This window comes from Canis lupus, chromosome 31, assembly GCF_048164855.1.
Source record: "Canis lupus baileyi chromosome 31, mCanLup2.hap1, whole genome shotgun sequence".
NCBI classification, from domain to species: domain Eukaryota; kingdom Metazoa; phylum Chordata; class Mammalia; order Carnivora; family Canidae; genus Canis; species Canis lupus.
The window spans coordinates 27,759,362-27,775,279 of NC_132868.1; the positions used below are offsets into that span (position 1 = coordinate 27,759,362).

Sequence of the window (15,918 nt, forward strand, 5' to 3'; positions counted from 1 at the left end):
CCAATCTATGGAGGCTGGACTTTTGACTGCATTTTGAAGGATGAAATTATCCATAATAATCCAATGTAGAATTGGAGGTAAGAGGGTTGGCACACATTTTTTATGAGTATCAGAATATGACATCTCTACAACGGTGACACACAGATTACTGCAGGTTCTTATCAATATACCACAGGACTGCAAGAAACTTATAGTTACCATCACTGGTTCTCCACTGAGAAACTGCAGAGAGAATCAGATTATATTCGGGACTTCTGAGTGAAGAGACTTCATTTATTTAATAGTATTGCAAAGGAGTCCTCTGACTGCCTTGCTACAGTGTTCATGGGCAGGTCCCAGTCTAAGAACCGGGGAAAAAAATCCTACAGTAAAATAAAATCACTTAAAATACAAGCTTAGTCACTCACAAAACTTTAGATGAAAACCGTATTTTATATTTAGAATCCATGCCCTTAAAGTGGTTTCATACTCGAGTTGTTCATAAATAGCTAGAACAGCATGCCAGAAACTCTAAACCACAAATGGTACATTTGCAGCAGCAAATAGTTCACTCTGCCATAATCTGTGAGCAGCGACCACCACGGAAGGAAGCTAGGGCCGCTTGTGGCTGCACTACAGATTATGGTCGGCCTCTCGATCTTTCCTCCTTAGGGAAACTAAGAGCAGAACCACACTCATAATCTTGGTATCGAAGCAAATCAAGAGCATATTGTATTCCCAGTGTTGTGAGCTCAAATTTCCAAAACACTTAGAGAAGTTTCCTAATGTTTACCTTAATTTTGCACAAAAAAAGATGATGAACAAGCAATCGGTAACTTAAAAATCCCAAAGGCTATCCTCCCCTTTCTTCTCCACAACAAAAAATAAAATCAAGAGGCAGGATACACTCACTTGTTTTTTCTGGTTCTGGTTCCTCGTTATCTACAAAAAGAAAAAAGGTCTAAATCAAATTCTTTTGACAACCAAGAGGAAACACGGCCTAATGGGAGAATAGGTGAAATGTTTGGCTTTCACCAATAGCAACAGTTTCCTGCCTTTCTTCTTCAGCTCATCCTGTTCTCCCACTTCGCTTGCCAACTAGAAAGTATTTACCACGTACGTATTTCTTCAGGGCGTTACAAAACCACGCTAGTAATATGTCCGCAGACAATATAAGGGATGTGTGCATTACTTGAAAATAAAAATAAAGGCTCATATGTTTAACTAGAATTCCGTAATTCAAGAAAGGAATAGATTACTCACCAGATTCACTTTGGGAGCTGTTCTCAGAACTGCTGTCCTCTGAACTGCTGTCCTCTCCTGAAGAGAAACATATGTCGCGAGAAGTACACAGTGAATAAAAAATAAGAACTATTTTTCTTTTAACTTATAAAATAGATCGAAACTCAACTAATTTTTTCTTAATTCATTATATTCTCATTGAGTCCAAAACTCGTTCGGCTCACGTAAGAGGGGGCTTATTTTTCTTTGGAAGTGGATACAACAGACTTGAGCTGTAGGAGCTGTAGGAGCTCCCATCACACTTTGGCTGAGTAATCATTTCATTGGGCTGCCCCTCAAGGCCCCCCCCCGCCCACCACCACCACCCCGAGCCGTGACTTGCCCTCACTGCTCCTGTCCTGCTCCTGCACTTGCACATCCGGACCGTTTGCAGGCACAGGCTCAATGACACAACCGTGCTAGAAATACTTCCGTGTAAATGGCACTGACTGAAGCACAGGGCAAACTTTGTCCCTATTACTCAACTACTTCTGGAAAGCGTGGTCCCCAAGAATGTTCCCTCCACTTCCTCACCCCAACTCACCCACTGCAATCAGGTTTCTGTTCCCACAGCTAGTTGGAAGTCCTCTCCCTGATGTCCCTAAATTAGGACCACTAACCCCCAGAAAATGACTCCTGCATTTAGACACCCACCCCGCCCTCCTGCCCACATGGGCCCTCCTGTGAGGTCTGTCCTGGTTCCCCTACCTCTCCTACCCTCCACCTGCCTGGCAACTCCTCTCTGCCACCGCCCCCCCATTACTAACATCCCAGGCCCCATCCCCATCCCCAGCCTCCTTTCCACCTCAAGAACCCAAAGGAGGCACTGTACCCACTACCCAATCAGATTCTGATCTCCACCTGCAGGGGCACGTGGACCTCTCCCGACAGGCCCCAGAAGCTCCCCAGGCCCAATCTGTTGACCAGGTCCATTCCCCCATGCTCACTCCTCATTCTCTCCTCCTCTCAGGTTCCAGATGCTGCTTCACCCTCCACGCGGGCCCAGAATGCAACACGTACATACATGGAAAGCTATTAGCATTACGCTCAAATCTCCCCCCGCCCCCTGCCATGTCCATAACGAAGGATTGGCAGCAGTTACACAGAGGAAGGAAAAAAATCTGAGAATAATGAGAACAATAATAACAGCAGGTAAGAGCTGACGATAGCAGCTTGTTGTGAGTGTTCCATGTGCCAGGCACCATATACATGTTTACTCATTTACATATACTTACTCATGTTTATTTATAAATTTTGTGTACGTATACTTTACATATATTTATGTAAAATGCTTGACATATATCTACACATTAATCCTCATGACTATCCAGTGACGTGAGCTGGGCCCCTGGGAAGTCTATAGCTAAGATTTCAACTCAGGCAGTCTAGCCAGAACCTGCACTCTCAAGCACGTTATTACACTTACAAGCACACTTATTATTATTCAGCAGGTCAACCCCTAGAAATTGGTGACTGACTGGACACGGCCGTAGAGAGGGCATGAGAGGCAGATTCCTGCCGGAGAGAATGCCTGGGTGAGGGCGAGGCACTATGTCAGGACAGGTGCTGGGAAATCAAGTGATGGGATGAGGCCTCAGTCCTCCAGGGCTGGAAGCACGGAAGAGTGGTTCTCAACCTTGACTACACCTCGGAATCATCTGGAAAGCTTTCTCAACACATCCATGCCTGGGACTCAGCCCTCCCCTTAGGTCTGATTTAGCTGGTGTGGGGTGAGGCCTGAACGACAGTATTTGTCTTTAAAGTCCCCAGGTGATTGCAACGTGCAGCACTGGCCTAGAATCCATCTATTTTAACCACAAGCCAGTCCCAAACTTGAACACCAGGATGGTTGCCACTCCTTCCTCTCCGGATACCTTCTCGCTGCCTGGAAGTCCCTCCCCCAGGCCCCACCTCCAGCATTCCCAGGGATCCTTTAGACCTAGCCCAATGTCACTTCCACTGAAAATCTCCCTCTACCCCACCGAGTCATCCACGCCTTCTCTGCGATCCCTCCCTCACATTTCTCCGACTGGCACACAAGGGGCTGCTGGTTTCTTTATTGGTCTTTGAGGCCCGGAGGATGGAGGCCACATCTTAGCACCTTGATTCCCCAGCACCCATCCCTTTGTAGATGCTCAATGCATGAACGGACACTTGCCTGGCTTCCAAGCACCAGGCAGACCAAGACCAGCCTCCACAGTGAGTTCCCTTGCTTAGGAAAATTGCCACCTACCAATCTGGAGCGGTTTGCCCCCCTCTTCGGTCTCCCCTTGCTGTTCCTGTAAGGTGGCCAGCTTGCAAGCCAACAGTCGGTAAATGCCTGAATGTAACAAAGCAGCTGCAGTCCATAAGGAAAATAAACGATCATTTTCTAAAACTGCAAATGCTTCAACGGTATAAGTTTTTTAAGAACTCAACATGGACTCAGGAGTACCGTACCTTTTTCTTCTGAAGGCGCATTATGATGATCATCACTAGAACAAGAAAAGAGAAAGACTCTTAAAAACGGATACTAATGTCATACAACATAATTACGAAAATCTTCAAAATGATCAGTATGCCATTTCCTTGGAAATGTCACGTGTGAAAGAACTCTCTCCTTCCTGGTTTTCCTGCCCCTCCGGCTCTCGGCCAAGGCCTGAGTCCACCCATGGCCAAGCCGAACTCATGGTCCGGGGCTTCTCGGGTGTGCACCTGGCCACCCCTCGGCCCGCCGCACCTCCAAGGCCCCACGCCCAGCCAGCTGGCCTTCCTCTGTCGCACCCTAGGCACACAGGCCCATCCTGTGCCCATCCTGCGCTGGCCTCCAGGCCTTCCATCTGGTTCCATGAGTCACCTCCTCCTCCCAAGTGATCCCCTTGCTGCTCTGGCCTCCTCCCACAGGTACAGTGCCCTGAGCACCGAGGGTCCCTCGTCCTCACCGCTGCCTGACGCTCTGCATCCTTCTCACCAGTCACAAGACAGCACGTGGTCCCCACTGTCCTGGACTCCGAGCCACCTGGCGCCTGCTCTCCCAGACTCCCCGGGACCCCTGGCCCACAGGCCCACAGGCCCAGGGGCCTTCTTCACTCCTTGGTGACCCCACCTCCCAGGATGAAGCTGGTGGCTGGCATTCCCACGGCTTCCACGTCCTTTCTCACCTGCTCTGCTGCCACCCCCCACCTTCTCTCTCTGGGCTTCATGCCCCCCCCAGGCTCCTCTGGCCTCACACTGCCTCGGTGCTCCCCTAAATTGGCACCTCCGTCCTGGGCCTCTTCCACGAGCTCAGATGCCCAGGGCCTGGGGGCATTCCAGCACTTTAAACACGGTCAGTACTTAACTAATCCTCACTTTCCCTCTTCCTGAGAACCTCCTCCTGACCCACCTTGGCAGAGAAGCCCATCACTGGGCCACCCACCTGGAACCTTCCACCATCACCAGCTCCTGCCCCCTTTTCCCCATCAAGCAGCCAGTCCAAGTGGTCCTGAGCCTCCCTCTAGACATCTCTCCAATCTGTCCCCTCCTTGACATACACTCCCTGTCTCAGTTCAAGTGCGCTCCGCCCCCCTCTTTCTTCCTCTCCTCCTCCCTCCCTCTGTCTCCCCCCACTGGCTCTCACCCGGTTAATCATAATTTTCTCATAATTATTATACATGCCAATAGTCTCATCCTCTGGCTCATCATGTGACCACCAGTGTGGTTGAATCATGTCTCTGCTTACAGCCTTCTGTGGCTTCTCACTGCTTTCTGGCTGAACCTAAACTCCTTGGCACTGCACACAAGGACCTCCACCCTGCTCCCTTGTCTCCCACCTGTGCGCTCCCCCAGAGTGAAAGATCTTCAGTGTCCCAAGCACACCCTGGCTCACTCACACACACACACACACACACACACAGCACACTCTCTGTATCACCACCGCCCCCCCCCCCCCACCCAGGGTCACTGCCTATGGCCTTGCAAGTCATGTGCCCCAAGGACACGTACTATGATGTTGGAGTTGTGTGTGCATAGAAGTGACGGTCCTGCCCTTCCTTTGATGCCAAAACTCCTGTTTGTCATTTAGGAACAGCACTTCTCAAAGTACAGTCCGAGGACCATTAGAGCAGCATGAGGTAACCTCTATAAACAGTTTTCCTGGGCCCACTGAATCAGAAACTTTCATGAATAAATGGAAAGACAGGAAGAAAACAACAATGACCTTATTTGCACTTACACATGTTTAAAAATCTTTATTTTCTCATTAATTGCCCCAAAAAGCCATTTTAAGAACGCAGAGAGGCACAGACAGGTTAATTAACTCCCGCAGGGTGACGGGGCTCACATCTAGAAAAGGAGCACTTGACTCTGGGCCATTATAACTTCAAAGCCCATGTGCTCACCTGGTACCATGCCTTCCTTCACTGCCCACTCCCCCCCAAATCCCAACCTGGTAGCAACCTGAGGATGAAGACAGCAAAGCAGCAGACCAACTGCCTTCCCTTTACCTCCTCTTCTTCCCCCAAGTCAGTTGGGACCCCCAGATGTTGTAAACCTTCTTGACCCAAGATTTTATGCTGGTAAACTTCCCCAAGTATATGTGGTATTTCCCAAGTGCCATAGTTCTAGGAAATACACACATTCTCGTTTTCAGGCTTAAATGCTCTTGTTTTTTAATCCTCAACTCTTGCTTCAAAAGGTCAGGCAGTGGTGACGAACCTGTAATTGGGAAATGCTTCAAGAAACTAAGAAAGGCTAAAATATGGTTTTTAATGAAATATGTAAAAGAACAAGCCAAACGTTACATTTTTTTTCTCTAGACTCCTACCTCGTATAATGCAGCCACAATGCCTTTTAATTTGGAAATAATTATGAGAACGTGGATTGGAAGTTGACCATTCTTATCGTACAAAATATGTCTGGTTAAAACCCACTTCTGTGTTCTCAACAAAACTGTGTTTTTCTCCTGACTAGCACTTTCATTTTCCCCTTTCTGCCGCTGCTTATCTGTTTCCAGACATGTATCCATCTGCTTAGATATTAGAACTTTTGCTAAGACCCAGAAAGCCTCTGCATAAAATCTTTATTTTCTCCATGAAGAAAGTGAGTGGCACCCAAGATGAGATTAGTGAGGCTGTGGAGTGGAAGGCCAGCTCCCTGCACAGAAACACTGGACACCAGACCGTGAAGGGGGAGGGGCTTAGACCTGAGGAGGAGGAGGAGGAGGAGGAGGAAGAGGAGGAGGAGGAGCAGCAGCAGCCCCCCACCCCCCCACCCCATGTGCATAGACCCTGGAGGACGCAAGGGGCCCCTTGCCACTACAGGAACGCTAGATCCCCACACTCTTCTTCCACGTGTACTGCTGTAGAGTTAAACCACAGCAACCATGGAGAGAGCACCCATTCCAAATGTTCTGTGTCATTCAGGGACTGAAAATAAGTAGGAAAGGGGCAGGCACATCCACTTACACTTGAAACTCCTTAAATTTTGAGGTGGACTCAATCATTATTACTAGGTATAATTTTACTGCAGCTCCAACATTAGCATCAAATATAATTGCTGCCTCTGGGGTGCCTGGGTGTCTCAGTGGCTGAGCATCAGACTCTGGCTCAGGTTGTCGTGATCCCAGGGCCCTGGGATCGAGTCCCGCATCAGTCTCCCCACAGGGGACTTCTGCTTCTGACTCTGCCTATATCTCTGCCTCTCTGTGTGTGTCCCTCATGAATAAATAAAATCTTAAAAATAAAAAATTAAATGCTGCCTCATACCTATCAGCTTCCAGGCCCCAAACTGGTAAAACACCCTGCATCTTGGCACAGTAAAGTCCCTGAGCTGCTACAGGACCAAAAGAATAGGCTTAAAACCTTAAAGAGCTAATATTAAATGAGGGTGATTATTGCATGCTTGTTGGAAAATGTGGATTACATGAAAGTATGTGCAAAGGAGTAAAACCAATTATTGTTGGAATTAAGTCATAGCTGCAATGAAATGTAACCTGAGAACACCACCAAATCCTCATGCAGGTGCAGGACCCTAAAACTGCCAAAGTGCTTTCAAATATGAGAGCACCAGCCCCTCACACTGACTCAGCCAGGAAGGCAGGCCAAGGAGCACCATCCCCACACGCAGATGAGGACACTGCAGCTCAGAGGTGTTCAGTCCTTGGCCAAACCAACATGGGCAGGTGAAGGTGCACTAGAACCAGAATGCAAGAACTCCAGCCTCTGAAGAAGCGCCTTCTCCCTCCTCGGCACCCGGCTTGACTCTGTGCAGTGTGGACAGATCGATAACTAGGCGTCCAAATGATTTTACTCCCATCTGGCTCATAAGTAATAATTCTCCACTTAAAGATTTTTAACAATCCTTAAAGTAGAAATAAAACCTTAATATGATAATGGCCTATGTTCAATGTTTACGGTGTGCTGGAAATTAATCCAAGGACTTGGCATATGTCAGTGAGCTCATTTAATCATCACAACAACCTTTTAAGTGCCTGACGCTGGGCTAGAATTTTCCTCCTTTCACAGAAGAGGAAATAATGCTCAGGGATCTTGGGTAACTTATCCAAGAATCCTGGTCCATTTGATTGCAGAGCTCAAGCTTTTATCAGTACGGTTTTACAAAAAAAAGCTAAAAAGACTGCCACGCAGATAACGAAACACCAGTCTTTTTTCCTACTAAGGATCCTACTGCCTATGAAGGTAATTCTCACCTACACGTAAAAGGAATTTTTTAGGCATAATTACATCCATAATAATCCCCAAATCCTCCTCTAACTTTTCACAGAATTAAACCAAGCAGTATTTTTTTTAAAGGTTTTATTTATTCATTCATGATAGACACAGAGAGAAAGGTGGGGACCTAGGCAGAGGGAGAAGCAGGCTCCTCACAGGGAGCCCCATGTGAGACTCAATCCTAGGACCCCGGGATCAGGACCTGAGCCACCCACCCGTCCCAAACCAAGCAGGATTTTACCTCTATTAGCTCCTATCAACCTTCTAGAAAACAGACAGTAACAAAGTAAAACCCGTAAGTAAATCGGTTAAAGAAAATGGAGAAGATTTCATGTTAGTCACAAAGTTAATATGGACAATAGTGAAATAACTATACCTCCCAGGCCATAATCCCAATGCCAGTAATATTCTCCATAATATAGATCTCTTCCATCAACTCAGATTAACAAACACCTAGCTATTTACCATAAGACAGGTGCTGTGCTAGGCACAGGGGATATAAAAGTAACACAAAGCACATGAATCTTGTCCCCAGGGGGCACCTGCATGGAGGCAGGAGACAGATCAGGAAACAAATACATATGCATATGATGCAGGAAGAGGAAAACAAAAACAAACATAAGCTATACTGTTAGCCCAGAGCAGGCTACAAGCAACTGGGAAGAACTGAGCTTTTATGCTAAGATCACAAGCATGTGACTAATCACACAGCCAATTAAACATAATGCTAAAGCCATCTTGCATTTTCAGAGAGTGCTGCCTCCCCACCAACAGGCTCCTCTAGCTGTTAGGCTCAGAAAAAACTGAAAACGAAAGGAACCCACAAGATCTTACAGCCTGATGCATGACTTTACAAAGGGAGATGGGAATCTAGGAGAGGGTAAGTGAATCAAATATCCAAGATCACACAGCAAGTTATAAGGAGAGACAATCTTGTCTCAGGTCTCCTATTTTCCTCATCAATTCACTCATCAACTAACATGTGTGGAGTGTGTGTGCCAGATACGAGTGAACAAAGCAACCAGCCTGTGCCATCAGCCCGATGGGGAAGCCTGACTTCCTATATCTGAGACAGGAAGTGCTTTTAGAGAATGACAAGAGAGTTCCTCTAAGATTGAGGAATTGGGGTGGGCTCCCTGGAGAAGTGATATTTTTTTAAGACTTTATTTATTTATTTATTCTAGAGAGAGGGCACATGCACAAGTGGGGTAAGGGCAAAGGGAGAGGGAGAAGCAGGCTCGATCCCAGGACTCTAGGATCATGTCTTAAGCCAAAGACAGAGGCTTAACCAACTGAGCCACCAGGAACCCCAGGAAGTGACATTTAAGCTGAGCCACAAAACACAAGAAGAAATGGACAATACAGAAGAACTGGGAGTACTGAGAGCAGCTCCCGTCTGAGATAGGGAGGAGTGGATCAAGGTCCACAGACAGGAAGAATGAAAGTGTGTGTGTGGGGAGGGGGGGGAGAAGCAAGAGATGAGGAAGGTCAAGGAGGTAGAGGAATCCTAATTCTGTAACCAAAGTGGTGACAACCACCAGGATGCTAAGTGGAAATCCTTCAGTCGGCTAGGTAGTCTCTGTATTTCCATCTTGGGAAGATCTAAAACTTGAAAGCAGAGGAGGAAGTCAATAGTGCAGGGTCCCAGAATCTGCTGTCCTTAGCTTCTTACAGGCGGACTGCCTGAACCTGTGTGACCCTCTGACAACTTGCAGATTAAGACACTGCTTCTGTGGAGTCCAGAGGCCTAAGCATTTTGCCAAAGAAAACCTCCATCCCCCAGGCCACAAGAGCCAAGCCCCCTGCCCAGGAAGTTGTAGTCCAAAAAGCTCCCGGGGGCTACATAACTTTAAAGAACAGTCCAAGGAAACTGTCTTCATTCAGAACTGAGGTCTGGAAGGCAAGGTCTCCTCCATACAAGCCAGGATGGAAAGACTTCCTCTGAGCCAAGCCCTCCAGGACTAGCCCTAGGGTAGATCAGAGACTCAACAAAGGGAAAGTGGGGGCAGGTGGGAGGCGGGCAGAAGAGATGTGGAGACCCTGAGCCACCAGCTGTCCATCCCCTGATCAGGATACCTCCTGAACGAAGCCAGTTTCCCATCATGACCTAGTTTCTTTTCTTCTTTCTTCCCAAAGATCTCTACTTCCAATCAGCTCACTCACAAAAGAAGCCATCTTATAGTGTCTCTTCTTCACTGGTCAGGTCCCTGAATGAGAGCAGTCTTCATGAAGTTCCTCCAAAGGTATTAGCAATGGCAAAGATGGAAAATCCACAGGGCTGGCTCAGCAGGCTGGCTGCTCCACCCAGCACTTTCCCTTTTTAAGTCACTCCAGTAAAAAAAGACAGTGGTGGAACTGGTAGGTCTTTGGGTAGCAAAAGGCTAAAAGATTCATTGCATATTATTTGTATGGCAGAAACTGGGAACAACTACCACACTCATCAACGGCAGAAATGGATGAACAAAATGTGATATAATCATATAATGGACTAGTGTCAACAATGACCAGGAAAAACTGCTTACACACAGCAATGTGGCCCAATCTCACGGATGTAAATGTTGCACAAAACAAGCCAGATGTGAAGATTATATGCTGTATGATTCTATTTTTATAAAGTTTACAAACAAGCAAAATTAATCTCACTCTTCTGAGGAGAAGAAATAGGACTGTGAGTAATCAGAGTATGAGAGGGGCTTCTAGGGCGCCATTTTTTATGTCTTGACCCAGATGGTAGTAGTTACATAGATGTGTTCACTTGTGAGGTGCCACTCAGGATGCTTGTGTTTTCTGTATGATTGTGTATGTACACACACACACACACACACACACACACAAAGGGTTTTCAGCATCTTAGGAAAGGAAAAGGAAAGTATCTAGGATTTGGCTTTCTGGGCCACAGTTGTGAATGGAAAATGAGCCTGGCCGGTGGAGGAGCCAGGGAAAGAGGCTAACTGCATGGGGGATGTGGCCTAAAAGGCAGCTGTAGGGTGGCAGGAATTGGGGAGAACAGTTTCAGGGTTTATTCCCTTCCCCCTCCCTGTACCTGTCAGGGAGAGCGCTGCACAATGTACTCCAAAGGGAAGTGGGGCCAGGAGAGGAAAGGGCTGTAACATCTCCAGCAGCAAGAAGACAAGGAGGGAAGGAGGGAGAGAAAAGAGAAAGAAAGTGCCCAGAGCGAACAAGAAAAAAGAGTTTACCGGAGCTGGAGATGTGTGGGGAGGGGAATCCCCATGACTCAGCCCTGTAGAAGGAATTTCTCTACACCTCTCCCTGAGCCAACATCTGATATACACCTGGATTAATGGATTTATTGCCCTACTCTGCTGTAATCTGTTTACAAGTCTGAAAACTGAAAAAAACAAAAAACAAAACAAAACAAGCAAAAAAAAAAAAAAAAACGAGTAAGAGCATGAGAGGGCATGTGTATGGCCAAGGATTCCACATCCCCAGCATCCAACACATGGCTTGGCCTATAATCTGCACTGGAAAAAAAAAAAAAAATGTTCATTGAACATATAAACAACAGAAAGAACAGAAAGAATATGGTAGCCATAAAGACTCTCCTCCTCGGTATTTAAAAAACTCTATAACAAACAGCTTAAATCGCCAAATATGTGAGAATGGAATGCTGTGCGGCTACTAAAAATTACAAGCAACAGTAGCCAACATCTATGGGGTGCTTTACAGTTTACAGAGAACTGCACCTCACCTTGGTCTGATACTGAATTTTAGGGGACTTTGTTGCCAGGCTGAAACATGAAAATGACACATTAGCAACAGTCTCCCTGAAGAGGCCAGAAAGATCAGAGATGGTGGACTAACAAGTTTTCATGGAAAGAGGTGGAGGGTCCCTATCTTCCAGTAATACCAGCAAGGGTGGGTTGTTCTGGGTGGCCCGCAGAAAAGTCCAGTCAGCTCTGTTTGTGGAAAGGACTGTGTTAATGTCACTTATCATATTTCAATTCACTTCCTCTCTTTAGGGTTTTCTTCAGAGGGGAAACTTTACAAAAGTAAAGCCATAATTTAATTCAAAACTCTCTTTAACAATCATTCCCAAGACCTGCCATTGGATGAATACCCCTCTAAGAAGAGGGTCTGATGTTCAATGTGTCCTACTGTGGTTTTCTTCATGATCTTGGTCAAGAAATCACATAGTAAAGCCTACCTACACACAGACTTTTCTAGGCTGCCTTCCTGATTGCAACAGTGTTTTAAAGAAAGGACAGTGGTGGAAAAACAAACGTCCCTCCTCTCTGAGAAACTGGGCCTAATGTTTAATGATGCACGAAAAGCTGAAGTGGTGGACATTTTAAGCCGTGGCAGTCTCTCCTTGCGCTAGGTGTTCCTCGGTTTTGCAGCAGTAACCATCCTAGAAGGAAATTCTCTGCAGTCTGAATCTTTGCTGAGCGTTTCTGCACTGCTTTAGGGGACTTCCTACAAGCACTGAACTAACGGCAGTGAGAGGATTGCTTAAAGGATGTATTTTGCAAACCGCCCATCACACGACTTGCTGAAAACCACATTCAAGGCCCAAAGCTTCCTTTTGCAGATGAGGCAACTGTGGAGAACAGGCCCGCGATCCCGCCAGAGGATCCCCAAACTAGCTCTCCACAAACAGCCCCAGGTAAAAAGCAGCTGCTGTTAAAGGTCTGGTGACCAACGGAGGCACTGGCTACCTCTACAGAAACAGCAGACAATCCTTCAAGCAACGTTGATTGGAGCCCTCCGTGCATGAGACGTTGTGTTAGCGCCAACCTGGGGGGGGGGGGGGGGGATGGGACGGGGAGGGCTGCCGGGCGGGGGGGGGGGCCTCCACGCAGGGGCGGGGAGGGGGGGCGTTAAGGGAACCAATCCCACCCTCGATTCAAACAGCTTAAAAAGCCAAAAAGCCGGGGAGCCAAAGTGCCAACAGTGTTCGACAAAACCCCAGGCGCCCGCCTGGAGCGACCCCTCCCCCCCAAGTCCTCGTCCCGGTGCAGAGGGCGCGGGGGCTCCCCCTCAAGTCTTCGTCCCGGTGCAAAGCACGCAGGCCCCCCCAAGTCCTCGTCCCGGTGCAGAGGGCTCAGGGCCGCCCCCCGAGTCCTCGTCCCGGTGCAGAGCGCGTAGGGCCCCCTCCCAAGTCATCGTCCCGGTGCAGAGGGCGCGGAGGACCCCCAAGTCCTCGCCCCGGTGCAAAGCGCGCAGAGCCCCCCCCCAGTCCTCGTCCTGGTGCAGAGGGCGCAGGGCCCCCCCCAACTCCTCCTCCCGGTGCAGAGCGCGCAGGGGCTCCCCCCCAACTCGTCGTGCCGGTGCAGAAGGCACAGAGCCCCCCCAAGTCCTCGTCCCGGTGCAGAGGGCGCGGGGGCTCCCCCCCAAGTCCTCGTCCCGGTGCAGAGGGCGCAGGGCCCCCCTCCAAGTCCTCGCCCCGGTGCAAAGCGCGGAAGCCCCCCCAAGTGGTCGTCCCGGTGCAGAGCGCGCAGGGCCCCCCCAAGTCCTCGTCCCGATGCAGAGGGCGCAGGGCCCCCCCCAAGTCCTCGCCCCGGCGCAGAGGGCGCGGGGGCTCCCGAGAGCTGAAGCCCGGGAGCCGGGGGCAGACGAGGACAGCAGAAACCGAGCCTCGGGGGCGGAGAGTCCGGCGGAGGCGGGAACGGAGCGGGGCCCCCCGCGGGGAGCAAGGGGGGCCTCGGCGCGACCCGCCGGCCGCCGCAGCCCCCCCACCGGGCGCCGGGAGCCAGCGGGGCCCACCTGCCGGGGCCGCGGCGCCCAGCAGCAGGCACTGAGGGCAAGGCGGCCGCACCAGGCGCAGCGCGGCCGGCAGGCCCCGCCTCTGGGCCGGGAGCGCGGGGCCTCGGGGGCTGCGCGCCGCCGCCTCCCGCGCGGGCACCTGCGCGCGACCCCGGCGCCGCCGGCGCTGCCCGGGTGGGGTCCGCGAGCCCCCGGCCTGGGGCGGAGGCGCGGAGCCGAGCGCGGGGGGCGCACCGGGTCCCCACGCTCTGTGCCCGCGCGGAGCCGGCGCCGCCGCGGCGGGCTTTGTCTGCGCGGCCGGAGCGGGGATGCCGGGCGGGGGCCCCCACCCCAGGGCCGCCCGCAGGGGCAGGTCCCGGGAGGGGGCAAAGCCTCTCCGCGACGCGCCGACGTTGGGCCCGGCCGCCCCCCCCCCCCCCGCCTCCCGCCCCGCGGATGCGCTCACCTGCTCTCCACGACCCCCGGGCCGCGGCTCATCGTGCCTCTGCAGCTGGGAGGGGGCGCCACGCGCACCCCGGGCTCTGCGCTCAGTGCGCGCCGGGGCGGCCGCTGCAGGGGCTCGCGTGCGGAGCGCTGCCCTGCGCCCTCGGAGCGGCCGACGCGGCGGGGGGAGGGGGCGGGGGGCGGGGGGAGGGCGAGCGAGAGCCACCGGGGGAGGGGACTGGCTGGGAGGGGGTGCCGGGCGCGCCTCCGCCGCTGCAGCCGCGGCCTCCGGCTGCCCGGGCTCCGGTAACGGAAACGCACGCTCGCCAGCGGCCCCGCGCGTGCACACCAGGGTGCACAGCCGCACACGTGCGCACGCCGGCCCGGCCTTGGCTGCCAGCTGGCGCCCTGGCCTTGCGGGAGCTCGGCTCGAGGACACCAAGCCGAGGCTTCTGTGAAGAGGGACCAACGTCATTCTTTCAGGAGGGGTCAGAGAGCTCAAGTCATCCTGATTGGGGCGGCAACCCCAGTATCTGGGGATTTTCCCCACCACCACCACCACCACGGGGTTCCCAGATTTGCTTCTTGGGGATCTATAAGCCCCCTGAAACTCTGTCAGGTTTTGTATCTAAAATGCAAGCGCCTGGAATGAGGTACCACAGCTTTTATTGCATTAACAGCTGCGTGACTCCGCCCCCCCCCCCCCCCCCGCCTCCAAAACCATAAAGATGGATGGATTAAACCAGTGGGTCCCAAACTTTGCAACGCATTAAATCACCCAGGAAGTTTTTTAAATAGCGATGCCGCCAAGTAGCATCTCACACCAGTTCAATCAGGGAAGTGGGACCCAGGCATCAATAGTTTTAAGTTCCCAGGTGATTCTAATTAATGCTCAGGAAAGTGTGGGAACTACTGCCTAGGTTGTTCGTGGCCCTCATCCCGCACTGTTGTCTTTTACCCCATTTTTCAGCATGAAGTGGTGGGTGTCACAGCATCTAGCCCAGGTCGGCCTCATGGTAGCGCTCACTACAGGGCCACGGCAGGAAGGAGGCAGAGTCCAGGATGGGTCCTCTGACTGGCAGCCTTCTCTTTGTTGTTTCTGAAATTCTCCGCAGACTGAAATACCCCTGACCTCATGGAAATGGCCTGATGTAATGCCTGAAGCTGGGGAAGAAAGTGGCTCATTGCAGCTTGAAGAGACACCTGTCCTTTAGATTCATTCCTCCAAGAGTCTCAGCCTACCTGCCTGCCTTACTGTGACTCAGAGGTCCTGAATGGGCAGTGTGGGTGAGTACAATAAAAGTCATAACCCCTCTGGGTGGAACACTGGAGAGTCCAACACTGTTAGTAGGTACTTTATATTCTAAGAAAGAGCTACTCTGGCACTGTTCCTGGGCCTTGGTGTTCTCCTGTTGAACATAATTTCACAGAACACCAACATCAGACAAGTCCTCTCTGTGACCATGATGGATCAAGGCAAGAACAGGACCACTCGTAATCATGTCTTAACACAGACAAAATGTGAACATTGTCCAAGCCACAGAATATCAAACATACAGCTCTCCTGGCTGATAAGAGGGACTGCTGCTTCTTGGCCAGTCATGGCCTTAGCCTCATTCTAGTCTGCCCTCTCTGTGGCTAAGATTTATGAAGATACACATTCATAGAACCACCCCTGCTTTCTTAAGCTGACCCCCATGTCAGTTAACAAGAGCCCAAATCCTTTAATAATATTTTCTAACACCCTGTCGCTGAGACATCTCCATGGTTTCCTACGCTGTACATTTCCCTCACTGCAATGAGTAATAAATCCAGCTTGTAT

General features: G+C 50.6%; 1 protein-coding gene and 1 long non-coding RNA gene across 7 annotated transcripts in view; one reads left to right on the forward strand and one right to left on the reverse strand.

Annotated features, from left to right (window-relative positions):
- The window catches only part of LOC140622225 (NACHT, LRR and PYD domains-containing protein 1b allele 3-like), a 34,562-nt gene extending 19,488 nt beyond the window's left edge, over positions 1-15,074 (reverse strand). The window contains exons 1-5 of one of the 6 annotated variants that reach the window (XM_072807895.1): positions 15,055-15,074; positions 3,700-3,734; positions 3,494-3,580; positions 1,243-1,299; positions 892-921 (exon numbers count right to left, since the gene is read on the reverse strand). In XM_072807895.1, the coding sequence (XP_072663996.1) occupies positions 892-921; positions 1,243-1,299; positions 3,494-3,580; positions 3,700-3,734; positions 15,055-15,059 (214 nt within the window). In that variant the 5' untranslated portion in view covers positions 15,060-15,074. Of the gene's footprint in view, positions 1-891; positions 922-1,242; positions 1,300-3,493; positions 3,599-3,699; positions 3,735-14,118; positions 14,268-15,054 lie in introns of those variants that run through there. The other 5 variants (XM_072807894.1, XM_072807892.1, XM_072807893.1 and 2 more) reach the window with 5 other exon arrangements.
- Positions 12,218-15,918, forward strand: part of LOC140622227 (uncharacterized) — a 33,225-nt gene continuing 29,524 nt past the window's right edge. Inside the window, exons 1-2 of the long non-coding RNA XR_012021974.1 lie at positions 12,218-12,573; positions 15,212-15,383. This is a non-coding gene — a long non-coding RNA (uncharacterized lncRNA). The remainder of the gene's footprint in view (positions 12,574-15,211; positions 15,384-15,918) is intronic.